General features: G+C 41.2%; 1 protein-coding gene across 2 annotated transcripts in view; it reads right to left on the reverse strand.

The window, feature by feature from the left end:
* The window catches only part of LOC123839884 (putative methyltransferase-like protein 21E), a 45,325-nt gene that overhangs the window by 11,960 nt on the left and 11,313 nt on the right, over window positions 1-22,052 (reverse strand). Inside the window, exons 3-5 of one of the 2 annotated variants that reach the window (XM_045869690.3) lie at window positions 21,174-21,337; window positions 20,311-20,428; window positions 17,590-17,866 (exon numbers count right to left, since the gene is read on the reverse strand). In XM_045869690.3, coding sequence (XP_045725646.1) covers window positions 17,590-17,866; window positions 20,311-20,428; window positions 21,174-21,337 — 559 coding nt within the window. Of the gene's footprint in view, window positions 1-17,010; window positions 17,867-20,310; window positions 20,429-21,173; window positions 21,338-22,052 lie in introns of those variants that run through there. The other variant, XM_045869689.3, reaches the window with a different exon arrangement.

Genomic DNA, 22,052 nt, shown 5'->3' on the forward strand with positions numbered 1-22,052 from the left:
GACCCTAGCTGAAGAGGTGACATGCTTCCGTTTATTCACTCAACAAACATTTATTAACACAACGATGTGGCAGACCTGTGCTAGGCACTTGAGCACAATGATGAAAAGCATCAACTCTGCCTCAGTTTAGCGTTCAGTCCATTTGAGAGAGTAGAGATGGAAACCAATAATGACAAAGCAAGTGGTATATCTATCCTCAGCTGCACCAGCAGATAGAGAGAAGGGGCTACCAGCTCTGGGGAGTTGATACAGGAAGAATATTTGAGCTGGGTCTTTAGAGAGGGAACAGGAAACCAAGATAGGAAAGGGAACAGTGCTCTGGGCTGAGAGCAGGCAGAAGAGCAAGGAACAGACTGTGAGAGATCATAGCAACCCTGGGAAGAGCAAGCAGCTGGGTGTCAGGTCCATGAGGGAAAGAGAACAGGATAGAGAAGAAAGGAGGCAAAAGAGGAGGGAGAGGGAAGGGAACATGGTGGAGACTGAGAGCATGCATGGGAAAGTCTGACAGGGGCCCGCATGCTACCTAGAAGCAAGTCTAGACTGTAAGCAGCAGGTGCACGAAAGAGCTAGGTGGGGAAGTGACCTGGTCAGAGCAGCTGAAGGACAATTCACCCAGTTTGATCAGTGCTCCTTTTGCTCCCCGTTCACCCCCTGTGTGTCCTTTTGGATGCTCTGAATAAATAAATGTTTGCAGAGAGATACTGTAAGACTCTGGGATTTTTTTTAAGATTTACTTTTTTTTTTTAAGATTTTATTTATTTATTTGACAGAGAGAGCGAACACAAACAGGGGGAGCTGCAGAGGGAGAGGCAGAAGCATGCTCCCCATTGAGCAGGGAGCCCGATGTGGGGCTCGATCCCAGGATGCTGGGATCATGACCTGAGCCAAAAGCAGACACTTAACTGACTGAGCCACCCAGGCATCCTATGATTCACTCATTTATTTTAGAGAGAGAGAGAGTGTGCGAGGGTGGGAGTGAGGGACAGAGGCAGAGGGAGAGAGAATCTCCAGGTGACTCCCCGCTGAGCGTGGAGCCTGACTTGGGGCTCAATCTCACGACCCTGAGATCATAAACGGAGTTGGCTCAATGGGCACTCAACTGACTGAGCCACCCAGGCACCCCTGTAAGATTCTGTTCTTTAAAACAACACAGTAGAGGCGCCTGGGTGGCTCAGTCAGTTAAGCGGCTGCCTTCAGCTCAGTTCATGATCCCAGGGTCCTGGGATTGAGCCCCATGTCCGGCTGCCTGCTCAGCGGGGAACCTGCTTCTCCCTCTCCCTCTGCCTGCCTCTCTGCCTACTTGTGCTCTCTATCTCTGTGTCAAATAAATAAATAAAATCTTTAAAAATAATAATAAAAACAACATAGTAGAGGAAATCATTTGGAGTAGAAGGAAAATAAAGTCAGGGAGACTGCTGTCTATTTTAAGGGCAATATTTAGGAGATAAAATTGATAAGCCTTGATGATTAAGTGCCCCACAAGAGAGAAGATGGACTAGAAGAGACTCCTGAGGTTTCTAGAGGGACAATGGGGTGGTTGAAGAAATGCTTACTAGAAGAAGACCAGAACCTCTATTTTTAACTCCAAAGAAGAGGCACTTGGCCCTCAAAATAGTCTCAAATTTTCCATCACTATGTTGAATGACTATATGTTTAAAGGCATGAGCAAATGGCATGTTTCCTATCCATGCCAGAAAACAGCAAAAAATACTTTAACCCAGATGAGCCTCATAGAGATCAAGGGAAGTATTATCTTAAAATATTATAGTTTCGGGAAGGTATAGTTTGTGCTTTAGGTACCTACGGTTTATAAGAAAGCAAATGTGACATTTGGAGTTAAGAACAAAAACACGTTTCAGTGATAAAACCCCATGCTCGTTCACTCCTAACCTCCTGATTTTAAATGCAATCTCAAATTTATCTCATCTGAGAAGAGTATGCATTAGTTTTCCTATTAAAGTTGGAGCTCAGAAACCAGTGCCACTTCCCAAGGTCGGGAAATAATGAACAAAGGATGGAGAGGTGAACCACATTTGATGTGCATTGAAGACAGAATACGAGGCAGCAGGTCTGGGCCCCGGGGTGAGCCCCTCCCTCAGCCTTGCAGACGTTTGCCTGCTCTGCCTCCCACCTTCGGGGATCCAAGCCTGTCCATTATTCATTTTGCCTTTGGCACCCAGAGCACACACTTTCAAATACTCGGACAGATGGATGGACACAGCTATGCAAACAGTCTCCTCCCCGTTGCAAAATGTACCTGAAAATCACATTTTCCCAAGCTTCCCCTCAGGCATTTTAAATACTCAAAACCAGGTAAATTTTTCCACTGACTCTGAAGTTAACAAGTCCTCCACTATGCAGGAGTTTTACTCCATTCCAAAAGGAAAAGGTATTTTTTTTTAAGTTATAAGCCACTTAAGTATGGTTTTGCACAATAAGTTATTTCATTTGGTTTTTAATCTTTATCAAAACTACATGGTAAAATTATTACTACTTCCTAGCTGGTTCCAGCAAAGGTTTTATGTTCTGTTCCTACTCTTTCTTTTCTTCACAATCCCAGGAAATTAAGGATAAAATGCATGTTAACGAAGTTCATGTTACAAATGTACACACAGGGAAGTCAGAAAACATTTGAATAAAGTTCTGAAGCTCATTGTAATTCATCCATGCTGCTCTCGTGCAAAATCATACATCCTTGTCCTGTTTTCTAAATATATAGTTTACTGAGGAATGCATATGTGTGGGTAAATCCCTGTTTGCAAAGAAAAATCTTCATTTTTACTTTTGTTGACTTAAATTTGTGATTCAAAGAAACTGAACTACTAAATTGTTTTACCTGTACTCTCAGTGAAGAGCATAATTTTCCTGATTGTATATCTTGGTTACACCTATCAGGACAGTTGATCAAATCAACTATTCATAATCTACTCTGCCTCCGCAAAGCTGTGTCTTTTTTCTCTCCAATTCACTCTCTGAAACACACCAAAGATGATCTGAAGCATGAGTGAATTTTAATCCTATAGGAATGGTGCCCGGCATTTGTATTCGCCTTCATTTTCAAGAAGAGCTTTTCCGATGAACTCTCTTACAGAGACTTTGAAGAAAACAGAAACGAGAGGTACCACACTGAGCAGCCTGCGGAGAGCCTCTCTACCAGAGGACCGTGGATGCCGTCTTCCGACTCAGTGCTGCCTAGACAGGATTTGTTAGTGGCAAACAATTTACTCTTCCTGAGCCCTGCATGAAACATTTTAAGGATCTAACTCCAGACAACAGATTACCTGACATCGAATCACAGCTACCTGGTTGTATTGCTGCTAGTCTATTAAAATTCCAAATCAGCTTATTACTGTCTTTAAGTATTTCTTCAGTGAATAAAAACAAGAATTCTAACAGAACTGTCTTTTTAAGTCAATAACAAAGCTGGAAACCATCAAAATGATAAGGCCCAAAAGCCTGGAGAATTCATTTTAAGTCGCTATCAAAGGAAAGGAAAATAAAAAATGTGGAGGTCACTCGACATAGCAACAACCTCTCTCCTGATAAAAACGAAAATGCCATGCGTGCAGACACTGACCAAGACAAAGGAGAAAAGTTATGTCTGTTAAAGATTTTTCACCCGAACGGCCATTTTTCATTTGATCCTGAGCATTGTGAGAAAATTAAGTAGATTCGAGGCATCACACCTATTTCTATGAGAGACTTGAAATAGTTTAAAACAAGATGATGTGGTAAGATGATCTATCAAGACAAATAATTTCTCTAGAAGGAACTGAAGTTAGAAAATAAAACTTTCTCCCCAACGACGTCATGGACCTATGCTCTGCTTGGAAGCGACCTTGTCAATAGAAATAGGGCTACGAGAGGTGTCTGCAACAACTGGACATGGACTAGAGACCCCTGGAATCCCTGACAAGAGCTTCTGGGACTTCTGTGGAAGCCTCAGGAGACTCAGAAACCTCTCCCAGTTTTCCAAGGCCAAGCAAGCTTTCTTGAGCAATCCAACACATAGAGCCGTAATGAGACTAATATTCTTCTGCTAACCCTGGAGATTAGAGAATACCAATTTGTTCTTAATCTTTTAAAGTGGGAAGAAGAAGTATTTTTTTTTTACATCAATATTATGGTTCATGTCTGTTCCATAGTAAAATATAAACAGACGTAGAAAATTCAACTCAAATGAAAAGTTGACATGACTATGACAACTCTAGGGGTCAGTATGCCTGTCTTTGGCTCTATGCTATTTTGAAATGATGAGTCTGTGTTGAATGGTAAGTAGGATTTCTTTTTAAAAGGAAAGTTCCAAAGCGGGTTTATGACTGTGACTTGAGCTTCCTGAAGAAAACAAATAGTTTTAAGAAAATATTGAATGGCTTTCAAATTCCCTGAAATGTATCTACGCAGATAGGAAAAATGCCTCATGTCAAATACAAAGATCACACCCCTTCCTGACCCTTCAGTTGGGAGCCAAGTTCAGGGAGGTACTTGAAATTTCCCAGCTCCTCCAGGACAATGCCTCCTCCCTCCCACCTATTACTCAACTCTTGCGTGGGTTTGGGTAGTGTCATCAATTATCCAAAGGGAAACATTGAACCCTGATCTTGCAAAGCAAGTGATTCTTTGAGTGTATAGAGGGCAGGAATTTCCACAGGAAATCCCAGGTATCATACTCTCTCAGGTGGACCCAGCCATGGACACCGGTGCATTCCAGGACTGTTATTTCCTACAGACTGAAGTCCGATTCCTAGAAGCAAGAGTTCTCCATCCCTACTATATCTGTGAATTTTGACCACTGCCTGTATGCCACTGGTAAAATATTAAGTATGTCTGGAAAAAGTGCTCTCTGTCTTGGTCAGGCCACCTCTGCAGCTCTGCCTCAGGTTTTGTGGACCACAGTTTAAAAGGAGGTATTGAGTGACTGGAGTATGCCCAAGGGACATACTCAAAATTCTCAAAGTAATGTCCGATGACAAATGATTGAAAAAGGACTAGAGATGTTGAGCCTGAAAAAGACAAACTGTCTTATACTCTTCTCATTACGATTTTATAGAAAAGGTTTGTTTAGGAAAGTCTTACTTTTTTGTTGGATATGAGAGGCAAGCAGATTTCAGCTCCATATAAGGAAGTACTTTCTTATAATTAGAATATGCTGCCTTGTCAGAGATCAGGGTCCCCTCCCTGAAAAAATTTCCATTCACCATCTGCTAGCAATACTTTAGAAGACTATTTTGCACTAAATAAGAGGTCATACTCCTAACCTCCAAGGTAGCTTGAAATTCCAAGTTTCTAATACTTTATATACTTGGTTAGTTCATAATATACTTACAAAAAAAACTTTTTTTGCATGAGAATTCTGAATCATTTCTGGAACCAATAGTTTCTTCTAAAGCAGTTCAATAAGCCAAAAACACTTGATTTGATGCCAGTAGGTATGATTCTCATTCCCTTACAGATGGGGTAGGAGATAAAACTGTGAAGCATAGGCTTCAATATTTGACTACAGTTCAAATCCCTACTCCACCATTTGTAGACTATTGTGACCTAAGCAAGTCTCTTAACCTCACTAAACTTTAATTTCCTCATCTGTAAAATAGGATAATAGTATTTAGCTACAAGACTGTTGTAAGGATTAAATGGGATAATGAAATTAAAGAGCTTAGCAAAGTCCCTGGCTTGAGGAAACTCAGTATAAGGCAGCTGTTATTATTAGACAACTCATATGCCCCTCAATATCCCCGTGCCTGAGCATTGCACTGTTGGGAGACTTTTCCACCACATGCCTCCTAGACCTGCACATACAGAAGAAGGTGGATGGGGGAGGGAGAGGACAAAAACTTGTCACACACATATGGGTGTGTACATCACCCATATATAAACAAATACATCTTAACATACTGTCTTTTAACTTTTCATTTTGAGATAATTATGGGTTCAAAGGCAGTTGTAAGAAATAATACAGAGACATCTCATGTGCTGTATACACATTACACACCCTTTTATGTAACGTTATTTTTTTTTTATAAAGTTAGGCATTGTTGGGCGCCTGGGTGGCTCAGTTGGTTAAGCGACTGCCTTCGGCTCAGGTCATGATCCTGGAGTCCCGGGATCGAGTCCCTCATTGGGCTCCCTGCTCGGCAGGGAGTCTGCTTCTCCCTCTGACCCTCCCCCCTCTCATGCTCTCTATCTCATTCTCTCTCAAATAAATATATAAAATCTTTAAAAAAAAAAAAAGTTAGGCATTTTTGTCAGGTCTTTTTTTCTCCATCCAACTTACTGATGCAGAGTAGAAATAATAAATGTTGCTGAAAGTCCAGAGAACCTGGGATAGCTCCCACCCTTGGGACCTGTGCAGTCACTTTCAATTTTTCCCTTTAGCTTGACACATCTCACTCCCTGCTGAGGCTTCCTTTCTACATAACACCAGTCCACAACTTTGCGAAAAGCAGAACCCCTGTTCTAGGAGACTGAACTTGGGATCTTAGAAAATGGTGGTGTTGTGGCTCATTGAGCAAAGGATGTAGTTTTTGTTTAACATGGCAATATTCCAATTTCTATTGATTAGAGCAATTAATATTCCAGTGCTGAGGTGATGTAGTATGTTTTCGCTCATCCAAAAACAATTAATTAATCGGTATTGACTGGAGCTCCAGAGGAAATGTATCTTAGGATATGTCTGGGGTTGGTTTCAATACAGTTAGAGGCATTCATGTGGAAAATTCTCTATTTAGCAATTTACATGCAATGAGAAAAGTTGAAACTCATAAGCGATTCAGTAGCTCAAAAGCCATGAAGAGTGTGGTAAGAGCCAAAGAGGGACAATCTGGGCATGATGAGTCAATACTCCAAACCAATAGTTCCCCCCAGATGGCCAATCTACAGGATTGGGAATGGGAGGTTTTTAAAAATACAGATTTCCACACCAAATGCACCCATCCCAACCCTTGAGGGTTCTTAGTGGGTTAAGGCAGGGCCAGGGAAACATTTCTGATTGACAGCAAGATTGAGCACTACTGACTGCTCTGAGCAGACATATTTCAACATGACGAGTGTGTGCTCATATTAGGAAAGCAAAAATACACTTCTTTCCACCCCAACTTCCAGAATTTTCTGATTGCTCTTATTTTTAAATTATTTTTTACAACGGTGATGATGAATTGCAGTTTTTCAAGTTACTTCATGGACATTATCTAGTTGGAGGTACTAGAATGCCAATTTCATGGAAGAATAGGACTCTAATTTATCACAAATTTGAAAAAAAGAAAAAAAAATATTATACCCTACTACCAGAATAATTCATTTGTTGTTAAAAAAAAAAAAATCTGGTAAATGCCAACATCTACCTTATCCAGCAGGCGGTGATGATAGATTTGTGACCAAAGGGGTGCTTAACCAGGTACACTTTTTTTTAAGATTTATTTATTTGAGATAGAGAGCAAGAGAGAAAGCACGAGTGGGGGAAGGCACAGAGGGAGAGGGAGAAGCAGACTCCCCTCCGAGCAGGGAGCCTGATGCAGAGCTCGATTCCAGGATCCTGGGATCATGACCTGAGCCAAAGGCAGATGCTTAACCAACTGAGCCACCCAGGCGCCCTGGCCAGATACACTCTTACAATGATGAGATGGAGAACTCTTCTTGGCTGAGCTTGCCACACCCCAACCTCCCCCTGACAAACTCCTTAGCACCACCACAGATCCTGCCCCAAATGCTATCACTATTTGTGTGTACTGGAACTTTCCCTATAAAGACAATATAAGGGTTGGGAGTCAAATCTCTCATATAGGAGCATCAACACATTGTTTAATTAAAAGCCCATCTGAATATAGAGCTATTACATGCTGTAGCAATAAAATTAAACATTGTCACTGTCTGTTCTTTAATAGCTTACAAGCATTTTATATTCAGAGTCCCCAAGCTAGAATTTCCAGAAATATCCCTTTAGTCTTTGACTGTGAAATAATCTCGGTGCCATTTTTCTCATTCCCTCTTTACTTCAGTCTATTTATAACTATGCTTAAAGTGTTCGACTCAAAATGGACATAAATGGTGCATAAACATAAAAGAACATTAAGTACAAGCAAAAAAGATTAGTCTGTAATTTGCAATGTTGAATAAAGGTGTCCTTCCAACAACTTAGAAAGGATGGATGAAGCCAGGGATTTACCTGGGGGGTTCATGGAAGGTTTCATGGGGAAGAGAAGAGTATTCATTCCAGGAAGAGGGTGCATTTTAAGATATGAATCATCAGATACAGGAGATGAATTGAATAGAAGATACATAGAACAATTAGATGGAGGCATCTTGCTTATATGCCAAAAGGCCCTAGTCTCAAATGAAGAACTCCAAACGTTAGAATATAATCTATGACAATAGTGGTTCTCAAGGTGGGGTCCCCAGAACAGGAGCATCAGCATAACCTGGGAACCTGTTAGAAATGCAAGTTATGGGTGGGGGGAAGCGGGGGGGCGTGCCTCGGTGGCTCAGTCAGTTAAGGGTCCGACTCATGATTTCAGCTCAGGTCATGATCTCAGAGTCATGAGATGGAGCCCTGCACTGGGCTCCACGTTCAATGGGGAGTCTGCTTGAGATGCTCTCCCTCTGCCCCTCCCCCCACTCTCTCCTTCTCCCTCTCTCTCTCAAATAACTAAATCTTTTTAAAAAAAGAAAGAAAGGGGCGCCTGGGTGGCTCAGTTGGTTAAGCGACTGCCTTCGGCTCAGATTATGATCCTGGAGTCCCGGGATCGAGTCCCACATTGGGCTCCCTGCTCAGCGGGGAGCCTGCTTCTCCCTCTGACCCTCCTCCCTCTCATGCTGTCTCTCATTCTCGTTCTCAAATAAATAAAAAATCTTAAAAAAAAAAAAAAAGAAAGAAAGAAATGCAAATTATCAGGCCCCATTCCAGATCCACTGAATCAGAAACTCTGAGCCCAGGTTTGAGAACCAATACATTATAAGAAATCAAAATCTGGCAAGTCTGGCCAGGTATTTTCTCTCCTCGGGCTGCAAGAATCAGAACCTGTCCTCCCACTGTGGCGCAGTCTCTTTCAGCTTCCCCTCCCCAATCTCTTACTCTTCTCCTCCGCCCTCTCCTCCCTCCCCACTCACACAACTGCACAGACACGCACAGCCAGCCAGGTGAACAGCCTTCGAAGACCTGGAAACCAGCCCTTACTTTCCTTTTCTTGGAGAGTTTATTTCATAACTGTGCACAGTGCTGAGGCGAAGGGTGGAATTTAAACAATCCCTAATTAAGGAGGACGGCACCACATATTTATCACATTATACTGTTGTGTATTTACCCCTTGCCGCTCTTGATGCATTTGCATATAATCTTTCATAATTCAATTCACTTGTTTAAATCATTTCTTTTATTTTCACTTCTTTTATTCAGAAGGGAATGTTCATTTTTACGGAGTACTGGGGCCTCCCAGTGGCAATCTTAGGTAATTTCAGACTCGGGTTTTAGTCTGGAAGCTTTGGAGGAATGGCATCCAAATCCTTAACTTTTCACCTACTTGTTAGAATAGGATGGAGTCAAATCCAGCTTTTTATCTGAGGTAGATGATATGTCCTCAGATGTTGGCCTCAACTTCTTGCATCTATCAGACTCCTCGTTGAGTCACTTGCTTACTAGAGACGTCCGTCAGCAGGCGTCATTTTGTACTGGTCCGTGTAAACCTCAACCAGGAATACATCCCACAGAAAGACGACCAGAGAAAAAAGTATCCTGCGATTCGTCTTCCTCACTAACTTGAGGTTTGCTCCCTAGAGATTCCATTCCTATCATCCTGCCTTTGAAGCTGTGACTGCCCAGAGAAGCCGCCTCCCACCAAAAGTTTCAGATACATCGTTTTCCCTCCTCTGGACCCTGGAACATTCCGTGGCGACCCCGGCTCACATCACTCGTCAGTGGCAATCGGCACGGCCCTCTGAGCTTCACCCTCACAGGACGGCCTCTGGGAGCCTGCCCTCGCCTCGGGCATCATGGAAGCACACAATGAACCACAGTGGCTCACGTCCTGCCACCTGTCCAGGCCTCCAGCCAGGGTCTGAGGCTTAGTCAGCAATCTCACCCTCCAGAAATGAGGTGCCTGTCACCGGATGAACCTCAGGCCATTTCAACAGAGACAAGCACTTTGCCATGGAGATGCTGGTAAACTTCCAGTCTCCCTGTCAGGGTCCCTTTGCCCTCTCTTTGGTTTCAAAACCACTGCCTGAGTCAAGACTGCCCTCATCCTGAAAGACTCCTGAGAGGTGGTTTCTGGGAACTGGTATGCTCACGTCACCCCAGGGCTTAGTTCTGTGCTGATGCAGCGAGGGTCACCACCTAGTAACAGACCTGTAAACACCCGCATCAGGGACAGACAGATCAGATGATGCTTGAAAGTTCAGCCCCATCCCCTTGGCCTCTCCTGCTGAAAAGTCACCCGAGGGCATCCTACACTTCCTTCCCTTCATTTGGCCTATGCTATCTTCCAAGAAAAAGAACAGCTTTTGCTTCCCCCTCCAAGGCACCTGTTATACAAGAGAGTCTTTTCTTTGTTTTTAAAAGATTTTATTTATTTATTTGTCAGAGAGAGAGAGAGCATGCACACAAGTGGGGAGGGTGGGGGTGGAGGCAGAGGGAGAAGCAGGATCCCTGATGCGGGACTCGATCCCAGGACCCTGGGATCATGACCTGAGCCGAAGGCAGATGCTTAACCAACTAAGCCACCCAGGCACCCAAGAGGGTCTTTTCTGACCCCCACACTGGCTGTTCGAAGATCACTACATATCTTTAATGTAATATTTGTTCAATATTCCTTGCAAAGAAAAAATTAAGTATTTGCTGGGTACATACATACATTTATAAAATCATACTCTTCTTGATATATCATGAAAGGCGGTTCATCTTGGTAGTGTTCCACTAAAGCTAATTTGTGCTCAGGAGACAAATAAAGACAATATTTGGTAAACTGGATTGTTCTGAATTAGCTAAAATAAAATTCAAATTCGGGATTTTCTTGCAGGGCTGAGAGTGGAAAGGGGGCATGAAACAGTACCCTGAAAAGAGCGCAAGCTGTGGTGCCACAGGGACACAGGTACAACCTTGGAGAAGCTGCTCACCTCCACTGAGACTCAGTTTCTTCATATGTAAATTGGGCGAATACCTCTAGGGTATTAAAGGTATTCAGTGAGATGCCGTATGTGAAATATCTAAAACAGCGCCAGAAACATAAATGGAGTTATTTCAGCAAGGGACAAGAGAGGCTACCATTTGTCCAGTGAGTATTTCACTGTCTCTCAAGTTTCCCACGTGATGCTCCTTCTGCCCAGAATGTGTTCCCTCTTCCTTCTCTCCATCTCCTTTGTCCAGCTATTCAGTTTTCTTCTCCAGGAAGCCCTCACTAACTCCCTACTTGTGGATTAGGTCCTCTCCTATCAGGACGGTCCATTTCCCCTCTGCATGCACTGATTTCTCCGTCTGCCCAGTCACACCTAACCCTAGGTCTCCAGGAGGAGTGGCCCATCTACCTTATTCACCGTGTGTCTACAGCCCCTGCTTGGCATATTGTGGGTTTTCAACAAATACTGAATTGATGAGTGAATGAATGACAGCCATCAGATGATTTCCTAGAGAAGAATAAAATCCAAAGAAAGAAAAGTAGTTGCATTAACTATTTTGCCTTCTTATAATTGCCTTTAAACCTCCCTGAATTATTTCATCAATACAGAATCTATTCCCAACCCACAGTAGCAGTTTGTCCTCTCTACCCCAAGAATGTTGTACATTATATGCATTTATTATAATAATTGTATAATAGGGGCGCCTGAGTGGCTCAGTGGGTTAAACATCTGACTCTTGGTTTTGGCTCAGGTCATGATCTCATAGGTTGTGGGATCAAGCCCCTCGTCAGGCTCCACATTAAGTGAGGAGTCTGCTTGAGATTCTCTCCCTCTGCCCCTTCCCCCAGTTGCACATGCTCTCTCTCTCTAAAATAAATAAATCTTAAAAAATAATAATTGTATTATTATAAATAATTATAATCTTATTATAAGTATTCCTCAATTCTTCTTTTTAACATATGATTATGAAATGTGTTTATCATGTTTGACATCTTTCTAATTCTTAAATTGACTATCTATAAATCACAGAGATCCTAAGGAAGGAGGAAATCCTTGGTTAGAAAAGTGTTAATAATTTACTAGATGCAAAGTGTACTTTTACCTCTGAACAGCAGGTGGGTAGAAAACATTACTCATGTTTTTTAATCTAAGAATTTCTTACATTTTTATGGCCTGTTCTTTGGGCTTATTTATGATGGTTTGTGACAAAGAGACAACCTTTGCTATCATGATTTATACTCTTCCAACAAAGGAAACACAGAAAGAGATAAGAAACCCAAATCAAATCATGGCACTAGATAAGAAAACCCAAATTAAATCATGACACTAAAAAAAAATAAATAAAAAATCCAGTGAAGGTAAGGGGCTACTCATAATTTAAAATTATGGACAACAAAAATATGAAAATTCTCAAACCCTAAACTACAAAATCTAGCATTTACCAAATAAGTAATTTTCAGAAGCCTGTGTCCTATATTTGTGGCATTATGAAATAACGTCTGGCTATTAAAACATTTTTTGAAGGGACTGTTTTCATTTTATTTGGCTATGCTTTTGTTTGGAAAACCAAAGAGTATTTTTTTCATATGGTAAAGTGTTAGTAGTTGACAGCAGATATCCTGTATTCTTCTACTTTTTTCTATTAATGCCATTTATCACAAAACTGACCTGGACATCTGTTTTCATTTTTAATGATGCTTTTAAATTCCTTGATGTTCGAGTGCCTAAAACTTGATTGGATTTCAGGGCAAGACAACTGCCTTAGAATCAAGGAAACCAGGAGAATTGAGAAGAAAAAAATCCTGCCTCTGAGCTGTACCAATAAAAGCTCTGTTCAAGACAGAGGCCAAAGGTTAGTTGGGTAGAATAGACAGTGGTGCATGCCCAGCAACCTAAGTACTACACAGGTATACACAAGCTGAGTACACACCGGTGTCCAGCCTGCACCCTCTTCATAGAGGAATTAATAGGAACTAACTGATACTAATAAGGCCCCGAGAACACAACTGCCCCATTAATAGGGCCACATAAGAATACAGACACAGTCTTTGATTTTGTGTAGAACTTGGAAGCAGAGCAGATGTTGAAACTGGGCTTGCAGGTAAATATTCCAGACTGAATTTCACATCACAAACTCAAAAATACCAAAACCTGGATGTGGAAATCATTTGTGAACTATTTCCAGGCTTCATAAAGAAGACTTAAAGAATTAGAAACACAAACATACAAATGTCTATGGTTTTTAAATTTACTTTGCCCTGATTGCCTACACTTTGTGAAATTATTTATCTGTTCCAGACCCAACTTTGTTTCTTATTATAGCCCTATAATTTGGTGGAGAAATAAATGCACATATTTGACAATTTTTTTCCTCTCCGTGTAGATATCACCAATACTAAGTTAAAATGGAGTCAAAAGAGGAGGCACAATATATTAATTTCCTTCTAAGCTTATCAATAAGTATCCTTAAGTAGATCAGATACTTTTATTTCTAGAACCCAAGGTTCTCAGTTTGCCTTCAAAATTAGTACATGTAAATCTTTTCTCATATGAAAATCCTACCCAGTGGACATGTTTTACTTCCAAAGGATATTTGGAAATGATTTACCTGCCCATACACCAACGACAAGTGGGAGATGGTCTCTGTCTCTAAAGACCAGGCATTTACAGAGAACACCATGCTCCTGGAACCCAAGGATTCAAAAAAATAAAAGAACATTCTGTTATGCTTCCCCTCTTCTTTCTTCCACAGCAATGAATTTATACTCTTGGCTCCAAATCTGTTAGGAAGTTACCCAATGTCACAATTCTTTACCCAAAAAAGAAACAGAATGAAAATATGGAATAAAAACCAATTTTTGAAAAATTCTGGTTGACAAAAATTGGCACAAGCGCAATAGATATATTAGTAAATTCTAAGATAGAAGATCTTAGTACAGTATTAAGTTTCCTAGAGGCGACTGATACAGTCTGGGTCATAACAACTTTTGTGGTTACATGTGTATAACATGGACACTTTAAGCTACAGAGTATCACTAGCAAGTCGGTATGTCTTCTGTGAAGCAAAAACTATTCTGTGATAACTTCTATTAAAACCTTGACAATCGGTGTGTTTATTCTATTAGAAATCTGGAAAGTTACTCCAAGAATTGGACCAGGTTCTCAGTAACACAGTTTAACTTGTCAAAAAAAGAACACACACACACACACACAGAGAAAGAGAAAAAAGTAGAGTAAAGGCAAAATTCACAGTCAACTCCTTTGGACTAAAGGTAACAAATCAACTAGCCATAAAATAAAGTTTTAGGGTAGAAAAAGCCTACTCAAATTACATCTTTTGAAATTAAATTATTATGAAATTAAATCTAGACAAGTGTGGAGACCCTAGAGCAAAAAGATAAAAGTAGATGCACACACAGTGTGTGGGGGTGGGTGTTAAGATCTGCAAGTGAATGCTATAAACAGAGTAAAACAATGGCTGTAGAAATCCTTGTGTTTGACAGATTGACACCTACAGAAAGAGGAACCATATGGCTGGTTTGGTCCTAACACAGTCTTTGAAAAGGACCCTTTATCTCTTCTACCTAAAAATAGCTTAGTAGTGATATACAGACATTTAGCAGAGGAACCACTTAGTTACCCCTAAAACACTCCAGAAGCCCCTGAGTCAGCTGGAAGGAAATTTAGAACTCTACTGACCAGTTCAAAAACCACTGTGGTAGTAAATTCAAATCTTTCAAAAGTCAACAGATATTAATACAACTTGTGGGTGAGCGGCAGAACCTCAAAAAAAGTCTCAAATACACACGTCTGATCTTAATGTCAGCCAGCCCCGGGGCTCCATCCTTCTCTTATTCTGTGTTCCTCCTACTCCCTGAATGAGCTTTACAGACCATCTCTAAACTGAGGACTCTAACTTGACATCCAGTAGCTGGGATCAAACACTAATTTAGAGTCAGCCTTGACTCCTCAATATGGTGGGAAGGTCTGTTGGCTCTAGCTTCCAAACGTGTGTAGAAACGACTTCTCCTCACCACCTCTAGCGCTCATTCCCTGCTGCAGGCTCTTCCTCACCTACCTGGATAGCTGTTGCAACCTCCTAACTGGTCCCTTTGCCCCTTCGTAGTATTCTCAAAACAGTGGCCAGAGTGGTCCTCACATGGGGTGATACTGTTCCACTCGACTCTAGATCATCCAGTGATTCTCCCCTTCCCTGGAGAAAAAGCCAAAGTTCTTTCAACTGCCTGAGAGGCAGTGGTTCCCAGACCCCCTCCAGAGAAACTAAGTAGCCAGATGCTGCAAGACGGCCCTCCGCTGCAGAGTCACCTGCTGCAAGGTCACAGAGCCTTCCCGGGGCAGCCACATCCAGGGACGAGTGACACAGATCGCCAAGGCCCAGAAGGCTTACCCCGACACAGGACCACTCGGAAAGGCCAGTCTCGGTCCAGGGCCCCACGTGGTTGGGCCTGCCCTGCAGCTCAACCTCTGCCTCTGTCCACCTCCCTCACACAGGTCTCGACCCTAGAGGCACTCCGTGGTAAATGCCAGGCAAACCGAACTCCACCTTAGAGTCTGCTTCTGAAGAAGCCAGATTGCCACGAACATCAGACATGACCTGGCCCCCTTTGACCTCCCTGACTAACCAGTGTCCCCTGCTTGCCCTGCTCCAAAGCACACTGGCCTTTGCTGTTTCTGTGAGATGACTGGCATGCCCTGGGGCACGCCTGCCCCTTTTGCTTGGAACATACTTCCCTAGATATACACACTGCTTCTTCCCTCATCTCCTTCCTGCTTTGCTTAAATGTCACCTCCCAAATGCACTTGCCCTGACCACCCAGTTAAGGCCAGAAACAAGAGGGAAAAATATAAGGAAGGGCAATTCTCACTTCCCCTAATGTATTTGCTTACCTTTCTGGGTACCGATCCCATTTTGAAGAGATGACTTCACTCATTTACCAAAGAGCTTGAGAATTGCTGTTTTTAAAAGCATATAAGCAGTGCAATGGTAAAAACACATGCCCCAGGCTCAGACAAGCCCTCTGCACCATGTGCCTGGGGCAAGTGACCGCCCTCTCAGCCCCAGCAAGGCTGGTTGTGAAGTAGGGATAATGACATTCCCTCAACTTCTTAGAAAGGTCATAAGGATCACATGACTTCATGTAGTAATGGGCTGTGAAAATTGGAAGAGACCACGTAAACTGGGAGACATCCCTATGGGCCACACAACCAAAAACCCACTGGGAGTATATTTGCATCCTCCTTACACATCAGGACCCTAGGAAGTCATTTTGTCAGTTGTGCTGGACCCTGAGTGGCTGAGAACTTCCAGCAAAGCACAGGGCTGGGCCTAGGAGAATAAGCACCACCCCAGGGGCCCTATGACAGCCTAAGGACTATTGCAAGAGTAGACACCCACCAATGGAGTCTGAACCACTGGGACACAATCTTCGATTTTTACCCTCCTTGCACTGACTTTAATTACTTCAGTCTTTGTTCTAATCTCTAAGGTCCGTGTGAAGAAAATCACATAGGATTTCAAATATCTAGGTCTATATATGTGCATCACAAAAGCTTGAAACTTTAAAACCAGTCCTATGTCTGGTTATTTGAGATTAGAGGCCTAAATCTTTTCATGTGTATTTTCAACCCAGAGTTTTTATATTTATCTCTGTTTCTGTGATTCAACATAACTGTACTTGGCTTAAAAATAAAACAATAACTCCTCCAAAATCTCAACTGTGTTTATGTTTGCTTCCATTCATTTTTCATTTACTAGAGTGAAATGTCCTTGCCCATAACCTCAAATCCATAAACGTGATTGATTTCAGAGGTTGCACTCGAGGCCCACCCCACAAAGCAGAGACAACAGACCACCTATAAACTGGCACTAATGAAAACCACAAAATATAATCTCACATTTACCATCACATTATTCATCTGCCTTTTCAGATTTACCTGCAGATCCCATTATAAGCTATTTCTTTATTCCTAAAGAGAGAATCAGAGAAGCTTATGTTTAAAACAATAGGAATGTTCATTTTAGAGATACCATTAAAAATTATCCTATAGTTAAACATTAAAAGTAATAGTACCATTTATTAAAATGATAATAATAATAAATGGTGCTATAGAGGGATAAGGAAAGCAGATCTTGTCCTAACCAATGACCACACAGTAGGACAGGCCACCCTCTGGACCCAGGTGCTGTATCTGGGAAACTCCCTGTCTGGGGTGAGGCAAGTTCATTGCGGGGGGGGTCCCCCTTGGGAAAGTCATGCTACGTCAGATCATCCAGGATCTTCTTTAAAGGAACACTCTACTAGAAACCAGCTTTGCTTTCGAAGCCCTCCTTGAGGGTATCACGCACTCCTCCAACTTTTCTTCAGGGCTTTATACAACTTAATATTCAGGCTAGGGAAACTGGAAATCTCCTCCAGGTCAAACAACTCCTTAAATCTATCTATAAATTTATTTTCTTTCTCCAACCTGAATTTCATGACCCAGAGGATGATGGTAGTTTCTTTGCACAGATGGTCAAAAGTAATGAGGAGTTCTTCCAGGAAAGGGTGGGCGTAGACAACGTCAGCTGCCAGGATGTAGTCAAAATTGTTGGAAGACCTGGGGAAGTTCTCATCTAAAGCTACGCCCCAGGAGAGCTCTTTAACCCGAGGCAAATGCTTGCATTTCATTTTGGTGTTTCGGGAAATATTATATTGCAGGTTTCCAAGTAATTCAGGTAAGTCTGTGGCAGTCACGTGTGCACCTATGTATGAAACAAAGAACAGTAGGAAAAGTAACCCTCGAGGGATAAGGTAAAGCAATCAGTTTTCAAGCCAAGGTGCATTTGCAATTCTGCACAATCACTAACCCCAGGGAAAGACTGGTCGGTACACACAGGAGGGAAATCCCTTCAAAACAGATGCTAAGGCAGCTTTACACTTCCCCTTAAAAAAAAATTTAGATTCCCACTGCACTTTTTAACTCCCTTGCATTTTTCTGTTCTCCTGGGTTTTTTGTTTGTTTTACCGTTGTTGCTGTGGCTATTTGTTATTTATCTACTACATGCTAGGAGAAAAATAAGCTAGAGAAAGAGAAAAATCAAAATATTTGGAACCTTCAGTGGAACAATCAGAAGTCACTGTTGAAAGGCACATCTGTTCTTTGCTAAAAGAATTCTGAGCCCAAGTCATGTGAGGTCAAATGAGTGTATTACAACATCAGGCATCCTGTTGTTGAACAAGAGGAGCTCAGGTGTGGAAAGAGGGCTTTTCAATAGAATTACATTGGAAGCATCATGACATCCATGTTTATGCCCAAGTTTTCAGCTTGACCCCCTTACAAGTATGAATCTTCCCATCAAAAAATGTTTAAAACCTAGCCACAACATGTGCATAGTGTTCCTACAGCCAAAGACCATAGATGCAGGACAGAATACTCAGATGAAGAAAATATGAACAATCTCCAAGTTAAAAGTGAAGAGTAAAAGGAAGAAATTGGGAGAGGCAAAATTGTAGAAACTGATAATCAGTAAAATTTGGCCCTAAACTATGAGCTGTGGCAGAGCCTGAAAATAATGCGTAAATAAATCTAGGATTGGCCAATTCCACATCATCGGACAAGAACAGACTGGGGTAAGAAATAGGAAAGCAGAACTGGAAGAAAAGTCTAGCGCAGCCCAGCTCAGTTAAGAACCCATTCCTTAGTCACACTGACAAGTTCCTCTGGCCATTGTGATTGTATTTTGTGGGAAATATTAAAGTGGGAGGACAATATGCATATCATTGGCAGAATCACAGAAATATGTTGGCACATTCTAGTGTGGGTGGGTCTGTCATTTTCAACAAATCCTTTTAAAATCCCAAGAAAAGGGAGATTCCCCCGTCCACAGTGAATATAAACCATCTGACTATTAAGATTTTTGTGTCTAGAGAGGTAAACAAACACCAGTCTTAGAACACTAACTAAACAAAGCCTCTATCTTTTATTATTTGTGTCAAGTTATACAAGCAGCCTAAAAGGATCAATTCTTTTTAGTGAAACAAATGACTTCCCAAAGCACAAATGTGCTCCTGATCAGGAAGCCTTCAGGTATAAATCCAGTGGTGCCACTGACCACCCATATTAAACGGAATGGTGACTTTAGAAAGCAGTATCAGGAAGGAGCAATTTTTTAAAAAAAATATTTGGGGAGGACTTCATTTCCCCAGTGTTTAGAAAGTTGTAAATGGCTAAATCTTGAATTCCTCTCAAGATTTTAGAGTGGCAGGTATGCACTTCTAGAGATCAAGAAAATCAAGACAGATTTGGGTAGCGCACACCAGAGAAGGCAGCTAAATTAAGGCAACGAAACAGGTAACAACAACAGAGAGAGACTGAAGTGAAGCAGGCTCAGGCATTCATAGAGACTGTCACACGTGTCATGAGAAAAGGAAATGCTGGTGAGAAAAGAAGGGGGTCCCCAAAGAAGAATGGAGATGAACTGAGAAAAGAAATTCAAGGGGGGCCTGGGTGGCTCTATCAGTTAAGTGTCTGCCTTCGGCTCAGCTCGTGATCCCAGAGTCCTGGGATCAAGCCCCACATCAGGCTCCCTGCTCAGCGGGGAGCCTGCTTCTCCCTCTCCCTCTGCCTGCCACTCCCCCTGCTTGTGCTCTCTCTCTCTCTGTCAAATAAATAAATAAAATCTTTTAAAAAAATAAAATAAAATAAATTTTAAAAAAAGAAAAGAAATTCAAGGGAAAATGTGTAAAATTAGAAGCAGACATGATTGATAATACTCCTTCGTTCTAACAGGTGCTTTTTCATGAAAGCATAGGACTTCAAAATCTACAAGGAATGTACAGCTACCTGGAATGTTGAAATATGGCTAACATCTAAATAAAGACCACCAGAGCCAGCAGCAGAAGATTCTGTCTGGGCCTTGTGGCCCACACGCCTCCTCCAGCAGCCAGGAGGCCTGAGCGCACCTCCCAATTAGAATACACTTGTGACATTGGTGCTCCATGAGCAGAATTAATACAACTTCCCAGAAAATTCTCAAACAAACCAGTAAGGTGACTTTAAAATTGGTAGTGTTTCTTGATGAAGCCCATTCAAACAATTAAGGAGTTAAAAATAGGCCTAGGTCAGAGTAAACTGGATAGTAAAAGCAGCTAATAACATCTGATCATTAAATTCTCTGACCCCGTTCAATCAAAAATACCTACTTACCAAGTAAACTTGCCACGATGGAGACTAGCCCTGTTCCAGCTCCAATTTCAATCACATTTTTGTCAACCATATTATAGTGCTTCACATTTGTTTCCAGAAAATAGCATAGAATGAGGGCCTATGAAAGTTTTTAAAAAAGAAAAAAGTAGTGCTTGGCAAGTAATAACAGAAAGTAAAATAAAAGTCTATTATATAAGTATACTATATACACTAATGCTATGATGCATGGACACATGTGAATGTATGTGTGAATATGTTCACACCACTACAGAAAATTATCAACAGAAGTACATCCTCCAATAGGTTCAACATTTAGACTAGAAAAAGTCCTTGAGGGTTGTTGGGGAGATAAGAGAAATGAAACTATGGAACTCAGTTGCTTAGATATGATTATCTTTAAAGAAAGCAACTTATAGTAATAATAATAATAGTCACTTAAAAGAAGTGTGTGGGATTGGGGCAGACAGTGGAGAGAAGAGGGGGGGTCTGCACCCTTCATGGACAACTGGTAAAGGATTGGTGACCTTGTAGAACATTCTGCATGTTGAGACTGATAGATTTCATTATGATTATTTAACTCAAATGGAGCCAACTGAATGGGAAATAAAAATGTTTGCTATTCTAAACTCCCACAGTCACAAAACACTGAAGGTTTAAACAGCATTCTCTATTAATCCTACAAGTCAAAAATAGAATTAATTGGTGGAAGCATTTTCCCAATCTCGTGATTTCTAAGTTTTAGCATTGTTTGAGGTCACAAAATAGAACTGTGGAACCTATTTTTTCCTTCCAAATAGTACACAATAAGGAACAAAACTGGTTGGAAAACCATTGAAATGTGCAAATTCTGTGTGAAATTATACCGATGGCCAAACAACAGCACCATAACAATCCATGGCTTCAGTAATCCGAATCTCATGACCGACAAAATGAAACCCCTCCCAGGAAGTGGTTGTTATTAGACTTGGAACAAAACATCTTGCCATGATCTCTGCAACCACCTTCTTGTTGTCATCATCTCTCTTCTCTGAAAGGAAAAGAAAAAGTCAATGGTTGTGGTTGCGTTGGTAAGAACCGGGAAAAAGAACCTGATGGAAATGTAGCATTTCTACTCATTCTAAGTTACTTTTGAATATTCATTGACTTTAAGTGCAGTGTAAGAGTAAGGTAAACTATTTTAAAATAACTCATACTATAAGCTAACATTTCATACATCCACAGCCACATGAAACAAATAATAATTCGTTTCTGCAAAGCCACATGAAACAAATAATAATTGATATACTTTTTAAAAAGCAATATATTTCAAGGGCTACCAATCTATTCATCTAGAACAAGAGAGAAAGATTGGTGATGGAACATAAGATCTTGACTATTCACAATGGCTACATAGTGTAATTCCTGTCAATAATGTATAGTAGTATATCCTTTATGACCTGCCTTTACTTAGGCAAAAGATATTTAATACCATCCAAAAACACACCTTTGTATTATTTTATTATTACTTGTTTTTATACCATTACTTTGGGCAACTCATGGCATCTTAACATCCGCGACATTGGATAAAGTTCATAAGCAACAATACCAATTACTGAGCACATAGTTAACAAGCCAGACCATGTTAAATATATCATATATGATATTTCATGTAATTTCATTTTATTTCATGTAATTTTTGCAATAATTTTGTGAGGTAGGCATTATTATTTGCGCTTTTACAGGCAATAAAACTAAAATTCAGA

This window comes from Mirounga angustirostris, unplaced genomic scaffold (assembly GCF_029215605.1).
Source record: "Mirounga angustirostris isolate CCGP_5_RB_7025 unplaced genomic scaffold, mMirAng1.0.hap1 SCAF_3, whole genome shotgun sequence".
NCBI classification, from domain to species: domain Eukaryota; kingdom Metazoa; phylum Chordata; class Mammalia; order Carnivora; family Phocidae; genus Mirounga; species Mirounga angustirostris.